Source organism: Chiloscyllium punctatum, chromosome 47 (genome assembly GCF_047496795.1).
Source record: "Chiloscyllium punctatum isolate Juve2018m chromosome 47, sChiPun1.3, whole genome shotgun sequence".
Lineage (NCBI taxonomy): Eukaryota > Metazoa > Chordata > Chondrichthyes > Orectolobiformes > Hemiscylliidae > Chiloscyllium > Chiloscyllium punctatum.
Genome location: NC_092785.1, coordinates 35,065,405 through 35,089,589, shown reverse-complemented (window position 1 = coordinate 35,089,589; position 24,185 = coordinate 35,065,405). Strand labels below are relative to the sequence as shown.

Here is a 24,185-nt window from a genome sequence, read left to right as displayed (position 1 = left end):
CTGTGTCTACGTGAGTGCGTCTGTCTGTCTGTCTGTCTGCCTCTGCCTCTGTCTCTGTGTCTACGTGAGTGCGTCTGTCTGTCTGTCTGCCTCTGCCTCTGTCTCTGTGTCTATGTGAGTGCGTCTGTCTGTCTGTCTGCCTCTGTCTCTGTGTCTATGTGAGTGCGTCTGTCTGTCTGTCTGCCTCTGTCTCTGTGTCTATGTGAGTGCGTCTGTCTGTCACTGCCTCTGCCTCTGTGTCTACGTGAGTGAGTGCGTCTGTCTGTCTGTCTGTCTGTCTCTGCCTCTGCCTCTGCCTCTGCCTCTGTCTACGTGAGTGAGTGCGTCTGTCTGTCTGTCTGCCTCTGTCTCTGTGTCTACGTGAGTGCGTCTGTCTGTCTGTCTGTCTGCCTCTGTCTCTGTGTCTACGTGAGTGCGTCTGTCTGTCTGTCTGTCTGTCCTCTGCCTCTGCCTCTGTCTCTGTGTCTACGTGAGTGAGTGCGTCTGTCTGTCTGTCTTTCTCTGCCTCTGTCTCTTGTCTACGTGAGTGAGTGCGTCTGTCTGTCTGTCTGTCTGTCTCTGCCTCTGCCTCTGTCTCTGTGTCTACGTGAGTGAGTGCGTCTGTCCTGTCTGCCTCTGCCTCTGTCTCTGTGTCTACGTGAGTGAGTGCGTCTGTCTCTGTCTCTGTCTCTGTCTCTGTCTCTGTCTCTGTCTCTGTCTCTGTCTCTGTCTCTGTCTCTGTCTCTGTCTCTGTCTCTGTCTCTGTCTCTGTCTCTGTCTCTGTCTCTGTGTCTACGTGAGTGAGTGCGTCTGTCTGTCTCTGTCTCTGTCTCTGTGTCTACGTGAGTGCGTCTGTCTGTCTGTCTGCCTCTACCTCTGTCTCTGTGTCTACGTGAGTGCGTCTGTCTGTCTGTCTGCCTCTGCCTCTGTCTCTGTGTCTACGTGAGTGCGTCTGTCTGTCTCTGTCTCTGTCTCTGTGTCTACGTGAGTGAGTGCGTCTGTCTGTCTGTCTCTGTCTCTGTCTCTGTGTCTATGTGAGTGCGTCTGTCTGTCTGCCTCTGCCTCTGCCTCTGTCTCTGCGTCTACGTGAGTGTGTCTGTCTGTCTGTCTGCCTCTGTCTCTGCCTCTGTCTCTGTCTCTGTGTCTATGTGAGTGCGTCTGTCTGTCTCTGTCTGCCTGCCTCTGTCTCTGTGTCTACGTGAGTGCGTCTGTCTGTCTGTCTGTCTGCCTCTGTCTCTGTGTCTACGTGAGTGCGTCTGTCTGTCTGCCTGCCTCTGCCTCTGCCTCTGTCTCTGCGTCTACGTGAGTGCGTCTGTCTGTCTGTCTGCCTCTGTCTCTGTCTCTATGTGAGTGCGTCTGTCTGTCTCTGTCTGCCTGCCTCTGTCTCTGTGTCTACGTGAGTGCGTCTGTCTGTCTGTCTGCCTCTGCCTCTGTCTCTGTGTCTACGTGAGTGCGTCTGTCTGTCTGTCTGCCTCTGCCTCTGTCTCTGTGTCTACGTGAGTGCGTGCGTCTGTCTGTGTCAGAGGAGGGTACAGATGGGGTTCACTTGTGGCGGGGGTACAAGGGGAAATGGGGGGGAGGTACGGATAGGGTTCACCTGGGAAAGGGGGTACGGGGAGGGGGGAATGGCAGGGTGGGGGGGGGTTACAGACGGGGTTCACTTAATAGATTCCGGACTCAAGAGGTGTGGATCTGAGGAGGAACCTGTTCACCTGTGGCCTTCCCTACCCAGTGAGATTCCCTGGAATAGTTTGTAAGGGCGGAGACAGATTTGGGAACAGCTGAGGGTTTGAAGGGCTACCAGGAGCAGGTGGCAATGTGGAGCTGACTCCCCTCCAGGCTCAGCCAGGGTCTCACTGAATGGGCTCCTCCTCACATCCTGTCTCCAGTCGGTACCCTGTCCTTCACCCCAGCTCATACCTAATGTGGTTTTCTCTCCCCCTCTTCCCCCCCCGCCCCTCTCTTCTCCCCTCCCCCCCCCACCCCCATCTGTGTCCTTTCTCTCCCCCCATGTCTCCACCCCTTTGTCTGTCTGTCTCTCTCTCTTTCTCCCCCCCCCCCCCCCCGTCTGTGTCTCTCTCTCTCTCTCTCTCTCTTTCCCCCTCCCCTGTCTGTCTCTCCCCCTCTCCCTCTCTCTCTCTCTCTCTCTCTCTCTCCCCCCCCCTCTGTGTCTCTCGATCTGCCTGTCTCTCTCTCTCTTCCTCTCCCTCCCTCTCTCTCTTTCTCTTTCTCTTTCTCCTCTCTCTCTCTCTCTCAATCTCTCCTCTTCCCCCCCCCCCCCCCGTCTCTGTCTCTTGCCCCACCCCCTCCTTGTCTCTCTCTCTCTCTCTCTCTCTTCCCCCTCCCTCAGGTGTGGTGCAATAACTCTCAGCTGCCCGCTGACCACCTTGTGGCGGGATCCTTTGAGACTGCAGCCCGGGTGAGTACCGCATGTTGTGTACGGGAGGGGTGTGCTGGGTCGCTGTGTGTTTAAATGCCCTCCTGATCTCCTCTCTCTCTAAACTCCCCCCCCACCCCCTCCTGTGGCCTCCAGCTCCTTCAGACCAGGTCGGTGTGGTGAACTTTGCCCCATACAAGAGCCTCTTCCTTCAGGCCTTCGCCCGCGGTCGCTCGGTCTACCAAGCCCTACCCTGCCTTCCCACCATGTACGGTTACCCGCAGCGCAACTGGTGAGTGGTACGGGGCACCGGGGGGGTGTGTGGGTGTGCACGGGTGGGGAAGCAACAATGCTTGGGTGCCTCGCTCCCTCCGATCTTCCCTCTCCCACTGCTTCTCTGAGGCAGGGCGTAAGGAAAATGGCCGCCCGTGCTGCTGACATCACCAAGCTGTACCGGAAAATGACCAATGTCCTTCGGTATGAGTGCATGATGGAAGTACTGCCCTTCTGGGAGTGTAAATGCTCGGAGTCTGTCAGTGTTGTCCATTTGGGAGTGTAAAATGGTGGCGGAGCCTATTGGTGGTGTCCATTTGGGTGTGCAAAATGGCAGCTGTTTCTGTTAGTGTTGTCCATTTAGGAGTGTAAAATGGCCATCAGGCCTTATTGCTGTGGTCCATTTGGGGGTGTAAAATAGCCACTGGGTCCACTGGTGGTGTCCATTTGGGGGTGTAAAATGGCCGCCGGGTCTATCGCCTTGTCCATTTGGGGTGTAAAATGGCTGCCGGGTCTATCGCCTTTGTCCATTTGGGGGTGTAAAATGGCCGCCGGGTCTATCGCCTTTGTCCATTTGGGGGAGTAAAATGGCCGCCGGGTCTATCGCCTTTGTCCATTTGGGGGTGTAAAATGGCCGCCGGGTTCTCTGGCTGGGCAAGATGGCCGCTGCCAATGTACCTCAGCGTTGTTGCTTCCTTCCAGGAAGGAGGCAGGCCTGAAGAGCGGCCTTCCAGCGGTAGGCCTCAAACTGAGTGACCTGATCCAGCGGCTGCAGGTGTGCTACCAGCTCACCACGGCAGGCAAATTCGAGGAGGCGGTGGAGCGCTTCCGCCTCATCCTTCTCAGCATTCCCCTACTGGTGGTGGATAACAAGCAGGAGATCGCCGAGGTGAGGCAGCGCAACGGGAAGGGACGGTCGCTCCCTTTATCTCCCACGGATCGGAGAGAATTGGGCGCAGAGATCGGAGAGGGGGGGGACGCGGAGATGGGTTCACGTGACAGTGAGTGGTTGTCATTGGCGGGGGGGGAAGGGGCACGCTCCCTGGGGCAGGGGGACGCTAACTGAGCAGGAACTTTCTGAACGTCAACCAGAGGGAATAGGGAGAGAGGGCGGGGGGGGGGGGAAAGAGGGAGAGTAGTGGGAGAAACGAAGGGGCTGGCCACCATCAGGCTGGGAGTGGAAACCTGTGAGGTCCGCGCTCTGAAAGGGCCAGTCTCGAATCGATGGGCTAACTGGTCACCACTCACATTTCTGCAGTCATTCTGATGTGCTTTGTGTCCTGTCCCCATTGCTTCCAACCTGCCCTTCACCCCTTTCCCCCCTCACGCTGACTTCCTCCTTACCTCACACTCCCACCCCATCACTCCTTCCCAAACCACACCCACCCAAACTCCCCACTTGCACCCTTTTTCCCCTCTCTCTCTTCCTCTTCCCGCCCCCTTCCCCCCCTCTCCCTCTTTGCCCCCCCTTTTCCACCTCCCTCTCCCTTCCACCCCACATGCCCTCTTCCTCATGCGCTCTCTCTCTCTCTCTCTCTCTCTCTCTCTCTCTCTCTCTCTCTCTCTCTCTCTCTCTCTCTTCCTCCCCCCCCCCCCCCCCCCCACCCCCCCCATTCCCGATCTCTATCGCCCCCCACCCCCCCCCAGGCCCAGCAGCTGATTACCATCTGTCGGGAGTATATTCTGGGCCTGAGTATGGAGATTGAGAGGAAGAGATTGCCCAAGGACACTCTGGAGCAGCAGAAACGGATCTGTGAGGTAGGCCAGCCTTACCCCACCCTGGGGGGGGGGGCGCGAGGCGATGGAGGAACCCTCTCTCCCCTACCTCGGGCCGTGGCGCTGTCCTTCCCCGTTCCCCCACCCCGGGGCATGACTGTGACCCTCTAACCCCCCCCCACCCCCGGGGGGTGTGTGTGTGACCCTCTAACCCCCCCCGCCCCCCCCCCCCCCCCCCCCCCCCCCCGGGGGGTGTGTGTGACCCTCTAACCCCCCCCCCCCCCCCCCCCCCCGGGGGGTGTGTGTGTGACCCTCTAACCCCCCCCCCCCCCCCGGGGTGTGTGTGTGACCCTCTAACCCCCCCCCCCCCCCCCCCCCGGGGGGTGTGTGTGTGACCCTCTAACCCCCCCGCCCCCCCCCCCCCCCCCCCGGGGGGTGTGTGTGACCCTCTAACCCCCCCCCCCCCCCCCCCGGGGGGTGTGTGTGTGACCCTCTAACCCCCCCCCCCCCCCGGGGTGTGTGTGTGACCCTCTAACCCCACCCCCCCCCCCCCCCCCCCCCCCCCGGGGGGTGTGTGTGTGACCCTCTAACCCCCCCCCCCCCCCCCCCCCCCCCCCCGGGGGGTGTGTGTGTGACCTGTTGTGTTGATCTCTCTCCTGTAGATGGCAGCGTATTTCACCCACTGCAGCCTCCAGCCCGTCCACATGATCCTGGTCTTGAGGACAGCCGTCAATCTCTTCTTCAAACTCAAGAACTTCAAGACAGCCGCCTCCTTCGCTGGCAGACTGCTCGAGCTGGGCCCCAAGCCCGACGTTGGGCAGCAGGTAACGCTCCTGGGGTAGGGGCGACAGCCACAGCTCCCTCCCTCCCTCACTCACCTGAATCGTCCCACAAACACTGACTCCATCCTGATCACACAGAGAGCTCTCTCTCTCTCTCACCCATGCATGTGCACACGGAATCTCCCCCCGACCCCCCCGCGGGGCCCTCTTCCCCCCGACCCCCCCCCCCCCCCCCTCTCTCCCCCACCCACCCCGTCTTCCGTGCCCACCAGCCATCGTGGGGGTATTCACTGGGAGTTTGCAGGCTGTGCATGTGTGTGTGTCAGACATTGATAGCAGGTGCTGTTCTCTATCGCAGACTCGCAAGATCCTGGCAGCTTGTGAGAAGACCCCAAATGATGCCCATCATCTCAACTACGACATGCATAACCCCTTCGACATTTGTGCAGCTTCGTACAAACCAATCTACAGGTACGGGCCAGGGAGACGGGAAACACACCTGCTCACGGGACACGACTTTATATCCCAAGCTGAGGGAGCCCCGCACTGTGGGAGGGTCAGTACTGAGGGAGGGCCGCACTGTCGGAGGGTCAGTACTGAGGGAGGGCCGCACTGTCGGAGGGTCAGTACTGAGGGAGGGCCGCACTGTGGGGGGGGTCAGTACTGAGGGAGGGCCGCACTGTCGGAGGGTCAGTACTGAGGGAGGGCCGCACTGTCGGAGGGTCAGTACTGAGGGAGGGCCGCACTGTGGGGGGGGTCAGTACTGAGGGAGGGCCGCACTGTCGGAGGGTCAGTACTGAGGGAGGGCCGCACTGTCGGAGGGTCAGAACTGAGGGAGTGCCGCACTGTCGGGGGGTCCGTACTGAGGGAGGGCCGCACTGTCGGAGGGTCCGTACTGAGGGAGGGCCGCACTGTCGGAGGGTCAGTACTGAGGGAGGGCCGCGCTGTCGGAGGGTCAGTACTGAGGGAGGGCCGCACTGTCGGAGGGTCAGTACTGAGTGAGTGCCACACTGTCGGAGGGTCAGTACTGAGGGAGTGCCGCACTGTCGGAGGGTCAGTACTGAGGGAGGGCCGCACTGTCGGAGGGTCAGTACTGAGTGAGTGCCGCACTGTCGGAGGGTCAGAACTGAGGGAGTGCCGCACTGTCGGAGGGTCCGTACTGAGGGAGGGTCCGTACTGAGGGAGCCCCGCACTGTGGGAGGGTCAGTACTGAGGGAGGGCCGCACTGTCGGAGGGTCAGTACTGAGGGAGGGCCGCACTGTCGGAGGGTCAGTACTGAGGGGGCGCCGCACTGTCGGAGGGTCAGTACTGAGGGAGCGCCGCACTGTCGGAGGGTCAGTACTGAGGGAGCGCCGCACTGTCGGAGGGTCAGTACTGAGGGAGCCCCGCGCTGTCACCAGAAGCTGTTGAGCTGTATTAAAACGAACGCTGACGTTTCTTTGAATGGGGTCACTGTTTAACATGTCTGCTTTTAACTCCCTCGAAACCCTCAGGGGGAAACCTGTCGAAAAATGTCCTCTTAGTGGAGCCTGCTACAGTCCAGAGTTCAAGGGTCAAATCTGCCGTGTCACTACGGTGAGTAATGAATGACTCCACATCCCTGACAGGACTGAGAGACCCCAGTCAGTGTACAGATATCACCCTGAGAGAGAGAGGGGACTGAGAGACACCAGTCAGTGTACAGATATCTCCCTGAGAGAGAGAGGGGGGACTGAGAGACACCAGTCAGTGTACAGATATCTCCCTGAGAGAGAGAGGGGACTGAGAGACACCAGTCAGTGTACAGATATCTCCCTGAGAGACACCAGTCAGTGTACAGATATCTCCCTGAGACCAAGAGGGGACTGAGAGACACCAGTCAGTGTACAGATATCTCCCTGAGCGAGAGAGGGGACTGAGAGACACCAGTCAGTGTACAGATGTCTCCCTGAGAGAGAGAGGGGACTGAGAGACACCAGTCAGTGTACAGATATCTCCCTGAGAGAGAGAGGGGATTGAGAGACACCAGTCAGTGTCCAGATATCTTCCTGAGAGAGAGAGGGGACTGAGAGACACCAGTCAGTGTACAGATATCTTCCTGAGAGAGAGATGGGACTGAGAGACACCAGTCAGTGTACAGATATCTCCCAGAGAGAGAGAGAGAGAGAGAGAGAGAGGGGACTGAGAGACACCAGTCAGTGTACAGATATCTCCCTGAGAGAGAGGGGGGGGACTGAGAGACACCAGTCAATGTACAGATATCTCCCTGAGAGAGAGGGGGGGGACTGAGAGACACCAGACAGTGTACAGATATCTCCCTGAGAGACACCAGTCAGTGTACAGATATCTCCCTGAGAGAGAGAGAGAGAGAGAGGGGACTGAGAGACACCAGTCAGTGTACAGATATCTCCCTGAGAGACACCAGTCAGTGTACAGATATCTCCCTGAGACCAAGAGGGGACTGAGAGACCCCAGTCAGTGTACAGATATCTCCCTGAGAGAGACGGGGGTCAGAGAGACCCCAGTCAGTGTACAGATATCTCCCTGAGAGAGAGGGGGACTGAGAGACACCAGTCAGTGTACAGATATCTCCCTGAGAGAGACGGGGGTCAGAGAGACACCAGTCAGTGTACAGATATCTCCGAGAGAGAGGGGACTGAGAGACACCAGTCAGTATACAGATATCTCCCTGAGAGAGAAAGGGGACTGAGAGACACCAGGCAGTGTACAGATATCTCCCTGAGAGAGAGAGAGAGGGACTGAGAGACACCAGTCAGTGTACAGATATCTCCCTGAGAGAGAGAGGGACTGAGAGACGCCAGTCAGTGCACAGATATCTCCCTGAGCGAGAGGGGACTGAGAGACACCAGTCAGTGTACAGATATCTCCCTGAGAGAGAGAGGGGACTGAGAGACACCAGTCAGTGTACAGATATCTCCCTGAGAAAGAAAGAGGGACTGAGACACCAGTCAGTGTACAGATGTCACCCTGAGGAAGAGAGAGGGGACTGAGAGACACCAGTCAGTGTACAGATATCTCCCTGAGACACAGAGAGAGAGAGAGAGGGAGAGTGGGACTGAGAGACACCAGTCAGTGTACAGATATCTCCCTGAGACACAGAGAGAGAGAGAGAGAGAGAGGGGGGTCTGAGAGACACCAGTCAGTGCACAGATATCTCCCTGAGAGACAGGGGGGACTGAGAGACACCAGTCAGTGTACAGATATCTCCCTGAGAGACACCAGTCAGTGTACAGATATCTCCCTGAGAGAGAGGGGACTGAGTGACCCCAGTCAGTGTACAGATATCTCCCTGAGAGAGAGAGAGAGAGGGGACTGAGAGACCCCAGTCTGTGTGCAGATATCTCCCTGAGAGAGACGGGGGTCTGAGAGACACCAGTCAGTGTACAGATATGTCCCCGAGAGAGAGGGGACTGAGAGACACCAGTCAGTGTACAGATATCTCCCTGAGAGAGAGAGAGAGAGAGAGAGAGAGGGGACTGAGAGACCCCAGTCTGTGTGCAGATATCTCCCTGAGAGAGACGGGGGTCTGAGAGACACCAGTCAGTGTACAGATATGTCCCCGAGAGAGAGGGGACTGAGAGACACCAGTCAGTGTACAGATATCTCCCTGAGAGAGAGAGAGGGGACTGAGAGACACCAGTCAGTGTACAGATATCTCCCTGAGGGAGAGAGGGGACTGAGAGACACCAGTCAGTGTACAGATATCTCCCTGAGAGAGAGAGAAGGGGAACTGAGAGACCCCAGTCAGTGGTGTACAGATATCTCCCTGAGAGAGAGAGGGGACTGAGAGACACCAGTCAGTGGTGTACAGATATCTCCCTGAGAGAGAGAGGGGACTGAGAGACACCAGTCAGTGGTGTACAGACTGGTGTACTCTAGTGATGGAGAGGGACAAGAGTTATAGCTGGGGGCAGGGAAATTATGATGCGTTGAGGCATGACTTAGGATGCGTGGCTTGGAAAAGTAGATTCCAAGGCAAGAGCGTAATTGATATGTGGAACTTGTTCAAGGAGCAACTATTGAGTGTCGTTGATAAGTACGTACCTATCAGGCAGGGAGGAAAGGGTCGTGTGAGGGAGCCGTGGTTTAATAAGGAATTAGAATCCCTTGTTAAATGGAAGAGGGCGGCCTTTGTAAAGATGAGGCGTGAAGGTTCAATAGGGGCAATTGAGAGTTATAAGGTAGCCCAGAAGGACCTGAAGAGAGAGCTAAGAGCAGCAAGGAGGGGACATGAAAGGTCCTTAGTTGGTAGGATTAGGGAAAACCCTAAGGCTTTCTATAGGTATGTTAGGAATAAAAGAATGACTAGGGAAGGAATAGGTCCAATCAAGGACAGTAATGGGAAGTTGCGTGTGGAGGCTGAAGAGATTGGGGAGGCGCTGAATGAATACTTTTTGTCAGTATTCACTCAGGAACAGGACATTGTTGTTGATATGAATATTAAGTCACAATTAATTAGAATGGATGGCTTTGAGATATGTAGAGAAGAGGTGTTGGAAATTCTGGCAAGGGTGAAAATAGATAAGTCCCCTGGGCCTGATGGCATTTATCCTAGGATTCTCTGGGAAGCAAGGGAGGAGTTTGCAGAGCCATTGGCCTTGATATTTGTGTCCTCTTTGTCTACAGGAATAGTGCCAGAGGACTGGAAGCTAGCAAACGTGGTTCCCTTGTTCAAGAAGGGGAGTAGGGATAATCCTAGTAACTATAGGCCAGTGAGTCTCACTTCTGTTGTGGGCAAAGTCTTAGAGAAAATTGTAAGGGATAGGATTTATGCACATCTGGATAAGAATGATGTGATCAAGGATAGTCAGCATGGTTTTGTGAAGGGCAGGTCGTGCCTCACAAACCTTATTGAATTCTTTGAGAAGGTGACTAAGGAGGTAGATGAGGGGAAAGCGGTAGATGTGGTATATATGGATTTTAGTAAGGCGTTTGATAAGGTCCCCCATGGTAGGCTACTGCAGAAAATACAGAGATATGGCATTGAGGGTGAGTTGGAGGTTTGGATTAGGAACTGGCTGGCTGGAAGAAGACAGAGGGTAGTAGTTGATGGCAAATGTTCATCTTGGCGTGCCGTCACTAGCGGTGTTCCGCAAGGATCTGTTTTGGGACCATTGCTGTTTGTCATTTTTATAAATGACCTGGAGGAAGGGTTAGAAGGTTGGGTGAGCAAGTTTGCGGATGATACGAAAGTCGGAGGAGTTGTAGAGAGTGAGGAAGGATATGGCAGGTTACAGCGGGATATAGAGAAGCTGCAGAGCTGGGCAGAAAGGTGGCAAATGGAGTTCAATGTAGCGAAGTGTGAGGTGATTCACTTTGGTAAGAGTAATAAAAAGATGGGGTACTGGGCAATGGTCGGATACTTGGTAGTGTGGAAGAGCAGAGGGATCTTGGTGTCCATGTACACAGATCTCTGAAAGTTGCCACCCAGGTAAATAGTGCAGTGAAGAAGGCATATGGCGTACTGGCTTTTATTGGTAGAGGAATTGAGTTCCGGAGTCCTGAGGTCATGCTGCAGTTGTATAAGACTCTGGTGCGGCCGCATCTGGAATATTGTGTGCAGTCTTGGTCGCCATACTATAGGAAGGATGTGGAGGCACTGGAACGGGTGCAGAGGAAGTTTACCAGGATGTTGCCTGGTATGGTAGGAAGATCCTATGAGGAAAGGCTGAGGCACTTGGGGCTGTTTTCATTGGAGAAAAGAAGGTTTAGGGGTGACTTGATAGAGGTGTACAAGATGATTAGGGGGTTAGATAGGGTTGACAGTGAGAACCTTTTTCCGCGTATGGAGTCAGCTATTACAAGGGGGCATAGCTTTAAATTAAGGGGATGTTGGTATAGGACAGATGTTAGGGGTAGATTCTTTACTCAGCGGGTTGAGAGTTCATGGAATGCCCTGCCAGTAGCAGTGGTGGACTCTCCCTCTTTATGGGTCTTTCAACGGGCATTGGATAGGCATATGGAGGCTATTAGGCTAGTGTAGGTGAGGTAGGCTTCGGTCGGCGCAACATCGAGGGCCAAAGGGCCTGGACTGCGCTGTATTTTTCTATGTTCTATGTTCTAGATATCTCTCTGTGTGAGAGAGAGAGAGAGAGAGAGTGGGACTGAGAGACACCAGTCAGTGTACAGATATCTCCCTGAGAGAGAGAGAGGGGACTGAGAGACACCAGTCAGTGTACAGATATCTCCCTGAGAGAGAGGGGGGACTGAGAGACACCAGTCAGTGTACAGATATCTCCCTGAGAGAGAGAGGGGACTGAGAGACACCAGTCAGTGTACAGATATCTCCCTGAGAGAGAGGGGGAACTGAGAGACACCAGTCAGTGTACAGATATCTCCCTGAGAGAGGGGACTGAGAGACACCAGTCAGCGTACAGATATCTCCCTGAGAGAGAGAGGGGACTGAGAGACACCAGTCAGTGTACAGATATCTCCCTGAGAGAGAGAGGGGACTGAGAGACACCAGTCAGTGTACAGATATCTCCCTGAGAGAGAGGGGACTGAGAGACACTAGTCAGTGTACAGATATCTCCCTGAGAGAGACGAGACACTGAGAGACACCAGTCAGTGTACAGATATCTCCCTGAGAGAGGGGGGACTGAGAGACACCAGTCAGTGTACAGATATCTCCCTGAGAGAGAGAGGGGACTGAGAGACACCAGTCAGTGTACAGATCTCTCCCTGCGAGAGTCCTGTTGTGTGCAGTTTGGTTGCTGTGCTCTGTGATATTTAGTGTTTCTGATCTCCCCTGCAGGTGACTGAGATTGGAAAGGATGTAATCGGACTGCGTGTCAGCACACTACAGTTTCGCTGAAGCCCCCTCGGGTGCTGGCAGAATCCTGCTCCAAATGTGTCGCAGTCTGCCTCTCTCCCTGCAACCCTTTCTGTGGCTGAGCTGCTGAGATTAGCTCCCCCCCCCCCCACCCCCCCAACCAACTTCCTCTGGTGCCTGCTCCCTGTCTGGACTGAGCCATGAACGGTTTGGCCAGCTCCCCCACGTCGTGCTCCCCCTCCCCTGAAGGGATTGTGGCGTTTTGGTGATGAGACACGGGGCGATTGTCTGTGTATCCTTCCCCATCCCCCATCCCCCACCACCCACCACCTCCAAATCGCAGCTTTCTCAATTGCTCCGATGTAACTCTCAATAAACCTCACTGTTGTCCTCGTCTGTCTCCTGGTGTCTGTCCGTGTTACGGGGTTGAGGGAGGGTACGTGCCCGCACACACGCAGAGACAGACAGGCACAGGCAGAGACACACACACACACACACAGGCAGAGACAGACACACACACACGCACAGGCAGAGACAGACAGACGCGCACAGGCAGGGACAGACAGACGCGCACAGGCAGGCAGAGACAGGCAGACAGACGCGCACAGGCAGGCAGAGACAGGCAGACAGACGCGCACAGGCAGAGACAGACAGCCGCACACAGGCGCACACGCAGACACACAGAGCAAAACCAGGACCTGGGAAGGAGATGGACTATGTCCATTCTGACATGGCTGAGCCACTGGAACCCAGTGCTACAACAAAGCTACCGAATCCAAATCTGTGTGCTTTTAAAAAGGGGGGGGTTCAATCTCTCACATGGGGCTACGAGGTATGGGGACAAGCAGGAACGGAGTTGGATGATAACATTGAACGGCACAATACAATTCACAGGTCAAAGCACCCACTCCAATTGTGCACATTTCTCGAAATGCGCATCAGCGATCCAATCACCGCACAGAGGTTCAGTACTGAGGGAGTGCCGCACTGTGGGAGGGTCAGTACTGAGGGAGGGCCGCACTGTGGGAGGGTCAGTACTGAGGGAGGGCCGCACTGTGGGAGGGTCAGTACTGAGGGAGGGCCGCACTGTGGGAGGGTCAGTACTGAGGGAGGGCCGCACTGTGGGAGGGTCAGTACTGAGGGAGTGTCGCACTGTCAGAGGGTCAGGACTGAGGGAGTGTCGCACTGTCGGAGGGTCAGTACTGAGGGAGTGCCGCACTGTGGGAGGGTCAGTACTGAGGGAGCCCCGCACTGTCGGAGGGTCAGTACTGAGGGAGTGCCGCACTGTGGGAGGGTCAGTACTGAGGGAGTGCCGCACTGTGGGAGGGTCAGTACTGAGGGAGGGCCGCACTGTGGGAGGGTCAGTACTGAGGGAGGGCCGCACTGTGGGAGGGTCAGTACTGAGGGAGGGCCGCACTGTGGGAGGGTCAGTACTGAGGGAGGGCCGCACTGTGGGAGGGTCAGTACTGAGGGAGGGCCGCACTGTCCGAGGGTCAGTACTGAGGGAGGGCCGCACTGTCCGAGGGTCAGTACCGAGGGAGGGCCGCACTGTCGGAGGGTCAGTACCGAGGGAGGGCCGCACTGTCGGAGGGTCAGTACCGAGGTAGGGCCGCACTGTCGGAGGGTCAGTACCGAGGGAGCGCCGTACTGTCGGAGGGTCAGGACCGAGGGAGCGCCGCACTGTCTGCGGGTCAGTACCGAGGTAGGGCCGCACTGTCGGAGGGTCAGTACCGAGGTAGGGCCGCACTGTCGGAGGGTCAGTACCGAGGGAGTGCCGCACTGTCGGAGGGTCAGTACCGAGGTAGGGCCGCACTGTCGGAGGGTCAGTACCGAGGTAGGGCCGCACTGTCGGAGGGTCAGTACCGAGGGAGTGCCGCACAGTCGGAGGGTCAGTACCGAGGGAGGGCCGCACTGTCGGAGGGTCAGTACCGAAGGAGGGCCGCACTGTCGGAGGGTCAGTAATGAGGGAGTGCCGCATGGTGGGAGGGTCAGTACCGAGGGAGGGCCGCACCGTCCGAGGGTCAGTACCGAGGGAGGGCCGCACCGTCGGAGGGTCAGTACCGAGGGAGGGCCTCACCGTCGGAGGGTCAGTACCGAGGGAGGGCCGCACTGTCTGCGGGTCAGTACCGAGGTAGGGCCGCACTGTCGGAGGGTCAGTACCGAGGGAGTGCCGTACTGTCGGAGGGTCAGGACTGAGAGAGCGCCGCACTGTCTGCGGGTCAGTACTGAGGGAGGGCCGCACTGTCGGAGGGTCAGTACTGAGGGAGGGCCGCACTGTGGGAGGGTCAGTGCTGAGGGAGGGCCGCACTGTCGGAGGGTCAGTGCTGAGGGAGTGCCGCACTGTCGGAGGGTCAGTACTGAGGGAGGGCCGCACTGTCTGCGGGTCAGTACTGAGGGAGGGCCGCACTGTGGGAGGGTCAGTACTGAGGGAGGGCCGCACTGTCGGAGGGTCAGTGCTGAGGGAGTGCCGTACTGTCGGAGGGTCAGGACTGAGAGAGCGCCGCACTGTCTGCGGGTCAGTACCGAGGTAGGGCCGCACTGTCGGAGGGTCAGTACCGAGGGAGTGCCACACGGTGGGAGGGTCAGTACCGAGGGAGTGCCACACGGTGGGAGGGTCAGTACCGAGGGAGGGCCGCACCGTGGGAGGGTCAGGACCGAGGGAGGGCCACACCGTGGGAGGGTCAGTACTGAGGGAGCCCCGCACCGTCGGAGGGTCAGTACTGAGGGAGGGCCGCACCGTCGGAGGGTCAGTACTGAGGGAGAGCCGCACTGTCGGAGGGTCAGGACTGAGGGAGCGTCGCACTGTCGGAGGGTCAGTACTGAGGGAGCGTCGCACTGTCGGAGGGTCAGGACTGAGGGATGGCCGCACTGTCGGAGGGTCAGTACTGAGGGAGTGTCGCACTGTCTGAGGGTCAGGACTGAGGGAGGGCTGCACTGTCGGAGGGTCAGTACTGAGGGAGTGTCGCACTGTCTGAGAGTCAGTACTGAGGGAATGCCGCACTGTCGGAGGGTCAGTACTGAGGGAGGGCCGCACTGTCGGTGGGTCAGTACTGAGGGAGGGCCGCACTGTCGGAGGGTCAGTACTGAGGGAGGGCCGCACTGTCGGAGGGTCAGTACTGAGGGAATGCCGCTCTGTCGGAGGGTCAGTACTGAGGGAGGGCCGCACTGTCGGAGGGTCAGTACTGAGGGAATGCCGCACTGTCTGCGGGTCAGTACCGAGGTAGGGCCGCACTGTCGGAGGGTCAGTACCGAGGGAGTGCCACACGGTGGGAGGGTCAGTACCGAGGGAGTGCCACACGGTGGGAGGGTCAGTACCGAGGGAGGGCCGCACCGTGGGAGGGTCAGGACCGAGGGAGGGCCACACCGTGGGAGGGTCAGTACTGAGGGAGCCCCGCACCGTCGGAGGGTCAGTACTGAGGGAGGGCCGCACCGTCGGAGGGTCAGTACTGAGGGAGAGCCGCACTGTCGGAGGGTCAGGACTGAGGGAGCGTCGCACTGTCGGAGGGTCAGTACTGAGGGAGCGTCGCACTGTCGGAGGGTCAGGACTGAGGGATGGCCGCACTGTCGGAGGGTCAGTACTGAGGGAGTGTCGCACTGTCTGAGGGTCAGGACTGAGGGAGGGCTGCACTGTCGGAGGGTCAGTACTGAGGGAGTGTCGCACTGTCTGAGAGTCAGTACTGAGGGAATGCCGCACTGTCGGAGGGTCAGTACTGAGGGAGGGCCGCACTGTCGGTGGGTCAGTACTGAGGGAGGGCCGCACTGTCGGAGGGTCAGTACTGAGGGAGGGCCGCACTGTCGGAGGGTCAGTACTGAGGGAATGCCGCTCTGTCGGAGGGTCAGTACTGAGGGAGGGTCGCACTGTCGGAGGGTCAGTACTGAGGGAGTGCCGCACGGTCGGAGGGTCAGTACTGAGGGAATGCCGCACTGTCGGAGGGTCAGTACTGAGGGAGGGCCGCACTGTCGGAGGGTCAGTACTGAGGGACGGCCGCACTGTTGGACGGTCAGTACTGAGGGAGGGCCGCACTGTGGGAGGGTCAGTACTGAGGGAGGGCCGCACTGTCGGAGGGTCAGTACTGAGGGAGGGCCGCACTGTCGGAGGGTCAGTACTGAGGGAATGCCGCACTGTCGGAGGGTCAGTACTGAGGGAGGGCCGCACTGTCGGAGGGTCAGTACTGAGGGAGTGCCGCACTGTCGGAGGGTCAGTACTGAGGGAGCGTCGCACTGTCGGAGGGTCAGGACTGAGGGATGGCCGCACTGTCGGAGGGTCAGTACTGAGGGAGTGTCGCACTGTCTGAGGGTCAGTACTGAGGGAGGGCCGCACTGTCGGAGGGTCAGTACTGAGGGAGGGTCGCACTGTCGGAGGGTCAGTACTGAGGGAGTGCCGCACGGTCGGAGGGTCAGTACTGAGGGAATGCCGCACTGTCGGAGGGTCAGTACTGAGGGAGGGCCGCACTGTCGGAGGGTCAGGACTGAGGGACGGCCGCACTGTCGGACGGTCAGTACTGAGGGAGGGCCGCACTGTGGGAGGGTCAGTACTGAGGGAGGGCCGCACTGTGGGAGGGTCAGTACTGAGGGAGGGCCGCACTGTCGGAGGGTCAGTACTGAGGGAGGGCCGCACTGTCGGAGGGTCAGTACTGAGGGAATGCCGCACTGTCGGAGGGTCAGTACTGAGGGAGGGCCGCACTGTCGGAGGGTCAGTACTGAGGGAGTGCCGCACTGTCGGAGGGTCAGTACTGAGGGACGGCCGCACTGTCGGACGGTCAGTACTGAGGGAGGGCCGCACTGTCAGAGGGTCAGTACTGAGGGAGGTCTGCACTGTCGGAGGGTCAGTACTGAGGGAGCGTCGCACTGTCGGAGGGTCAGGACTGAGGGAGCGTCGTACTGTCGGAGGGTCCGTACTGAGGGAGCCCCGCACTGTCGGGGGGTCAGTACTGAGGGTGGGCCGCACTGTCAGAGGGTCAGGACTGAGGGAGCCCCGCACTGTCGGAGGGTCAGTACTGAGGGAGGGCCGCACTGTCGGAGGGTCAGTCCTGAGGGAGTGTCGTACTGTGGGAGGGTCAGTGCTGAGGGAGCCCCGCACTGTCGGAGGGTCAGTGCTGAGGGAGGGCCGCACTGTAGGAGGGTCAGTGCTGAGGGCGTCCCGCACTGTCGGAGGGTCAGTACTGAGGGAGGGCCGCACTGTCGGGGGGTCAGTACTGAGGGAGGGCCGCATAGTCGGAGGGTCAGTGCTGAGGGAGTGCCACACTGTCGGAGGGACAGTACTGAGGGAGTGCCGCACTGTCACAGGGTCAGTACTGAGGGTGTGCCGCACTGTCGGAGGGTCAGTACTGAGGGAGTGCCGCACTGTCACAGGGTCAGTACTGAGGGTGTGCCGCCCTGTCGGAGGGTCAGTACTGAGGGAGTGCTGCCCTGTCGGAGGGTCAGTACTGAGGGAGGGCCGCACTGTCGGAGGGTCAGTACTGAGGGAGTGCCGCACTGTCGGAGGGTCAGTACTGAGGGAGTGCCGCACTGTCGGAGGGTCAGGACTGAGGGAGGGCCGCACTGTCGGAGGGTCAGTACTGAGGGAGCGCCGCACTGTGGGAGGGTCAGTACTGAGGGAGTGCCGCACTGTCGGAGGGTCAGTACTGAGGGAGTGCCGCACTGTCGGAGGGTCAGTACTGAGAGAGTGCCGCACTGTCGGAGGGTCAGTACTGAGGGAGTGCCGCACTGTCGGAGGGTCAGTACTGAGGGAGGGCCGCACGGTCGGAGTGTCAGTACTGAGGGAGGGCCGCACTGTCGGAGGGTCAATACTGAGGGAGGGCCGCACTGTCGGAGGGTCAGTACTGAGGGAGGGCCGCACTGTCGGAGGGTCAGTACTGAGGGAGGGCTGCACTGTCGGAGGGTCAATACTGAGGGAGGGCCGTACTGTCGGAGGGTCAGTACTGAGGGAGGGCCGCACTGTCGGAGGGTCAGTACTGAGGGAGTCCCGCCCTGTCGGAGGGTCAGTACTGAGGGAGCGTCGCACTGTCGGAGGGTCAGTACTGAGGGAGGGCCGCACTGTCGGAGGGTCAGTACTGAGGGAGTGCCGCACTGTCGGAGGGTCAGTACTGAGGGAGTCCCGCACTGTCGGAGGGTCAGTACTGAGGGAGCGTCGCACTGTGGGAGGGTCAGTACTGAGGGAGTGCCGCACTGTCGGAGGGTCAGGACTGAGGGAGGGCCGCACTGTCGGAGGGTCAGTACTGAGGGAGGGCCGCACTGTCGGAGGGTCAGTACTGAGGGAGGGCCGCACTGTGGGAGGGTCAGTACTGAGGGAGGGTCGCACTGTGGGAGGGTCAGTACTGAGGGAGGGCCGCACTGTCGGAGGGTCAGTGCTGAGGGAGGGCCGCACTGTCGGAGGGTAAGTACTGAGGGAGGGCCGCACTGTCGGAGGGTCAGTACTGAGGGAGGGCCGCACCGTCGGAGGGTCAGTCCTGAGGGAGGGCCGCACCGTCGGAGGGTCAGTCCTGAGGGAGGGCCGCACTGTCGGAAGGTCAGTACTGAGGGAGGGCCGCACTGTCGGAGGGTCAGTCCTAAGGGAGGGCCGCATTGTCGGAGGGTCAGTACTGATCTTGCTGTGGCTGGTGACAGTGGGCTATCCCTTTTACACATCGATCTCCCCGATCCCAGATTCTTCCTGCTCCCCTGTCCATGTTTGTTGGGACTGCTGCACTGATGTGCCTCCTTGTGCCATGGGCACTCATTGACAATCTCGCAGGCTGTGTGGGGGAGGTGTGATCCTGACCCTGTGGTGTCCTCCTCTCCAATCCCCTCCCTCACACTCTGTTCTGGGCCTATCCAGCCCTGACTCCTGTATCGTGCTCTGTGGTTTCGATCCGGATCCTGTGGTTCACCACTTGCTGATGACAGAGTTTATTTCAGATCTGTCTGTGGATATATTTCAACTTCCTTCCCAGCTCCACATCCTCCCTCAGTGAGGGACTGGGCCCGGAGCCTGCTGTTTCCCCTCAGTGAGGGACTTGGGCCCGGAGCCTGCTGTTCCCCCTCAGTGAGGGACTTGGGCCCGGAGCCTGCTGTTTCCCCTCAGTGAGGGACTTGGGCCCGGAGCCTGCTGTTTCCCCTCAGTGAGGGACTTGGGCCCGGAGCCTGCTGTTCCCCCTCAGTGAGGGACTGGGCCCGGAGCCTGCTGTTTCCCCTCAGTGAGGGACTGGGCCCGGAGCCTGCATTTTCCCCCTCAGTGAGGGACTGGGCCCGAAGCCTGCTGATTCCCCTCAGTGAGGGACTGGGCCCGGAGCCTGCTGTTCCCCCTCAGTGAGGGACTGGGCCCGGAGCCTGCTGGTCCCCCTCAGTGAGGTACTGGGCCCGGAGCCTGCTGTTTCCCCTCAGTGAGGGACTGGGCCCAGAGTCTGTTGTTCCCCCTCAGTGAGGGACTGGGCCCAGAGTCTGTTGTTCCCCCTCAGTGAGGGACTGGGCCCAGAGCCTGCTGTTCCCCCTCAGTGAGGGACTGGGCCTGTTGTTCCCCCTCAGTGAGGGACTGGGCCCGGAGCCTGCTGTTTCCCCTCAGTGAGGGACTGGGCCTGGAGCCTGCTGTTTCCCCTCAGTGAGGGACTGGGCCCGGAGCCTGCTGTTTCCCCTCAGTGAGGGACTGGGCCCAACGCCTGCTGTTTCCCCTCAGTGAGGGACTGGGCCCGGAGCCTGCTGATCCCTTCAGTGAGGGACTGGGCCCGGAGCCTGCTGATCCCCTCAGTGAGGGACCGGGCCCAACCCCTGCTGTTTCCCCTCAGTGAGGTACTGGGCCTGGAGCCTGCTGTTCCCCCTCAGTGAGGGACTGGGCCCGGAGCCTGCTGTTCCCCCTCAGTGAGGGACTGGGCCCGGAGCCTGCTGTTTCCCCTCAGTGAGGGACTGGGCCCGGAGCCTGCTGTTCCCCCTCAGTGAGGGACTGGGCCCAGCGCCTGCTGATCCCCTCAGTGAGGGACTGGTCTCAGACACTCCATTCTTCAGCCTCCTGTCGATGAGATGTGTGTTGTTCTCACATCCCTCCGAGATCTGCAAAACCGGGGAGCATTGAGGGCCGCACTGTCGCAGGCTGAAGGACTTGCCCTCCCTGCCTCGCAACAGCTTCTGACTTGGGATGCTTTGGGTTTTCTGGCGAAGATTCAGCTGTGAAGAGGATTGGTTGAGGAAATGTGATCGCTCTGTGTCGGGATTTGCCGACTGATCGTCTCAGTGGTCAGGGCCGCTCAGGTGTTTAACTGTACACGATGGACCTCTGATCTGGTGTGATTACCTTCTTCTCTCTGTGTGAAACCAGAGGCACGGCTGGAAGATGTTCCATGTCCAATTCTACACCTGTCCCACAAGGTGTTGGCTACAGCAATGCGGCCTCAAACAGCTGTCTGTAAATATGTGTTTCACGTAACGACCCGATGTCTGACAGATTCCCTCCCCTCGGAGAGAAGGAATCCCTCCCCGTCTCTGTCTTCGATGAGGGACCCCGTTAATCTGAGATGATCCTTTCTGGGCCCTAGACTCCCCAACGCCAGGAGAAATGAACTCTCAACATCTTCCTCCTGCCTCTCTCTCTCTCTCTCTGTCTCTCTTCAACACCCCCCAGTTCTGCACAGAGGCTGCCAGTTTTTCCCCAGCTATTTCTGTTTCCACACTGAAGTGGTCACCCCCATGTTCACCTAAACTCCCAACAGGTATGGGCTCAACCAGTCTCGATGAAGCTGAGCTGGAAGGTTGGTTATCAGACGTTTCGTCACCACACGAGGTAACATCATCAGTGAGCCCCCGGGGTGAAGCACGGGTGGTGTATTTGTGTGTTTAGTTTCCTTTGGTGAGTCTCATCATTTCCTGTGGTGACATCATTTCCTGTTCCTTTTCTCAGGGGGTGGTCCAACTCGACGTGTTTGTGGATAGAGTTCCGGTTGGAATGCCATGCTGCCAGGAATTCTCAGTTTGGCTTGTCCAAGGAGGGATGTGTTGTCCCAGTTGAAGTGGTGTACTTCCTCATCTGTACGTAAGGATACTAGTGAGAGAAGGTGGATTGGCCATGCTAAATTACCCATAATGCCCAGGGATGTGTAGGTTAGGGTGGATTGGCCATGCTAAATTACCCATAATGCCCAGGGATGTGTAGGTTAGGGTGGATTGGCCGTGCTAAATTACCCATAGTGCCCAGGGATGTGTAGGTTAGGGTGGATTGGCCGTGCTAAATTACCCATAGTGCCCAGGGATGTGTAGGTTAGGGTGGATTGGCAAATCCAAACTAACCTGCACATCCCTGGGCACTATGGGTAATTTAGCATAGCCAATCCACCCTAACCTACACATCCCTGAACACTATGGGGTAATTTAGAATGGCCAATCCACCCTAACCTACACATCCCTGAACACTATGGGTAATTTAGCATGGCCAATCCACCCTAACCTACACATCCCTGAACACTCTGGGTAATTTAGCATGGCCAATCCACCCTAACCTACACATCCCTGAACACTATGGGGTAATTTAGAATGGCCAATCCACCCTAACCTACACATCCCTGAACACTATGGGTAATTTAGCATGGCCAATCCACCCTAACCTACACATCCCTGAACACTCTGGGTAATTTAGCATGGCCAATCCACCCTAACCTACACATCCCTGAACACTATGGGGTAATTTAGCATGGCCAATCCACCCTAACCTACACATCCCTGAACACTATGGGGTAATTTAGCATGGCCAATCCACCCTAACCTACACATCCCTGAACACTATGGGTAATTTAGCATAGCCAATCCACCCTAACCTACACATCCCTGAGCACTATGGGGTAATTTAGCATGGCCAATCCACCCTAACCTACACATCCCTGGGCACTATGGGTAATTTATCATGGCCAATCCACCCTAACCTACACATCCCTGAACACTATGGGTAATTTAGCATGGCCAATCCACCCTAACCTGCACATCCCTGGGCACTATGGATAATTTATCATGGCCAATCCACCCTAACCTACACATCCCTGAACACTATGGGTAATTTAGCATGGCCAATCCACCCTAACCTACACATCCCTGAACACTATGGGGTAATTTAGCATGGCCAATCCACCCTAACCTACACATCCCTGAACACTATGGGTAATTTAGCATGGCCAATCCACCCTAACCTACACATCCCTGAACACTATGGGGTAATTTAGCATGGCCAATCCACCCTAACCTACACATCCCTGAACACTATGGGTAATTTAGCATGGCCAATCCACCCTAACCTACACATCCCTGAACACTATGGGGTAATTTAGCATGGCCAATCCACCCTAACCTACACATCCCTGAACACTATGGGGTAATTTAGCATGGCCAATCCACCCTAACCTACACATCCCTGAACACTATGGGTAATTTAGCATGGCCAATCCACCCTAACCTACACATCCCTGGGCACTATGGGTAATTTATCATGGCCAATCCACCCTAACCTGCACATCCCTGAGCACTATGGGTAATTTATCATGGCCAATCCACCCTAACCTACACATCTCTGGGCACTATGGGTAATTTATCATGGCCAATCCACCCTAACCTACACATCCCTGAACACTATGGGGTAATTTAGCAAGGCCAATCCACCCTAACCTACACATCCCTGGGCACTATGGGTAATTTATCATGGCCAATCCACCCTAACCTGCACATCCCTGAGCACTATGGGTAATTTATCATGGCCAATCCACCCTAACCTACACATCTCTGGGCACTATGGGTAATTTATCATGGCCAATCCACCCTAACCTGCACATCCCTGAGCACTATGGGTAATTTATCATGGCCAATCCACCCTAACCTACACATCTCTGGGCACTATGGGTAATTTATCATGGCCAATCCACCCTAACCTACACATCCCTGAACACTATGGGGTAATTTAGCATGGCCAATCCACCCTAACCTGCACATCTTTGGACTGTGGGAGGAAACGCCCACAGTCACCCAGGGGTGGGATACCCCCCCCTGGGTCCCGAGCGCCGTGAGGCAGTGGCGCTCCCCAGTGAACCGTCCTGCCGTCCCCCCCACGCACGCCGCCGGCTGAGGTGAAAGATCGAAACGGCGCAGTGAGATCACACGAGAGACCGAGTTTGATTTTTTTTTTGTCTTTTCGAACGCACCACACGGGTTTATTTAATGTCACACCTCGGTTAGTAAAACAGTGACAGGGATCGTCTGTGAGTAAAGCTGCACTGCCCCTTTCCCCTTTTACTCTCTGCCCCGCACCCGCAACCCCCCCCTCCCCCCCACCCCCCGGTGAGCTCTTCACCCGAACCGCCTACTCCAACACAAACCTGGGCTGGGGTGGCGGGGGGAGGGGGGGAGGGGGGAGAGGGGGATTCCCCACCTAGAGGCTGTTGCTCGGGGTGGAGGGTGGAGGGAATGGTTCTTGGTGGGACCCCCCCCCCCTGCTTGTGTCAGAGGAGAGCACCCCCCCCCCACCCCTTCCCAGAATGAAGCGGGACATCGGTTCAGGGAGGTGGGGGAGGGTGGGGGAGGGAGTGGGGCGCCCGAGAAGGCGGCCATGTTTGCTGACTGGAGGTTAGTGTGCATTGCATAGAAATGCCCGGCTCGAGGGGCGACCTTGGGGAGGGGAGGGGAGGGGAGGGGGGGGTGGAGCGGTGAGGGGGGGGGTGGGGGGGGGGTCGTGGGAGGCAGCAAAGGCAAGTTTTTGTAAACGGGACTCACTACCCAGACTCGGGGGCACACCAGAAACAATACAAGGGTCTGGAGGTGGGAGGGGAGGATATAGCAGGGGGTTATGGGGGAGTGCGGGGGGGGGCGGGGGTGGAATCACTGTCACATCTCATTCTCTCTCTCTCTCTCTCTCTCTTTCTCATTCTCTCTCTCACTTTCTCTCATTCTCTCTCTCACTTTCTCTCTTTCTTTCACTTTCTCTCTCTCTTTCTCTCATTCTCTCTCTCACACATTTTCTCTCTTTCTCACTTCCTCTCATTCTCTCTTTCTCATTCTCTCTCTCACTTTCTCTCTCTTTCTTTCACTTTCTCTCTCTCTCACTTTCTCCCATTCTCTCTCTCTCTCTCTCTCACTTTCTCCCATTCTCTCTCTCACACATTTTCTCTCTCTCTCTCTCTCTCACACTTTCTCTCTCTCTCCCTCTCATTCACTCTTCCCCTCTCCCATTCTCTCTCTCCCTCTCTCCCTAACACACACACACGGTCCAACTGCGTCTCCCTGACAGGAATGGATCACGAATGTAGGTTAATGCTGTGTTTTTTTTGAACAAGGGTTATTTTTATAC

At 57.7% G+C, this 24,185-nt stretch overlaps 2 protein-coding genes across 2 annotated transcripts in view; one reads left to right on the top strand and one right to left on the bottom strand.

The window, feature by feature from the left end:
* The first annotated feature begins 2,372 nt into the window (after positions 1–2,372).
* On the top strand, positions 2,373–12,295 carry LOC140468581 (coatomer subunit alpha-like). Its single transcript, XM_072564674.1, has 7 exons — positions 2,373–2,648; positions 3,332–3,518; positions 4,277–4,387; positions 5,008–5,169; positions 5,486–5,598; positions 6,621–6,702; positions 11,882–12,295. Exons 1-7 carry the CDS (start codon positions 2,410–2,412, stop codon positions 11,939–11,941), a joined length of 954 nt encoding a protein of 317 aa, XP_072420775.1. The 5' UTR covers positions 2,373–2,409; the 3' UTR covers positions 11,942–12,295.
* A 7,609-nt stretch (positions 12,296–19,904) lies between these two features.
* Positions 19,905–24,185, bottom strand: part of pea15 (proliferation and apoptosis adaptor protein 15) — a 26,339-nt gene continuing 22,058 nt past the window's right edge. The window contains exon 4 of the mRNA XM_072564750.1: positions 19,905–20,035. Within this exon, the coding sequence (XP_072420851.1) occupies positions 19,905–20,035 (131 nt within the window). The remainder of the gene's footprint in view (positions 20,036–24,185) is intronic.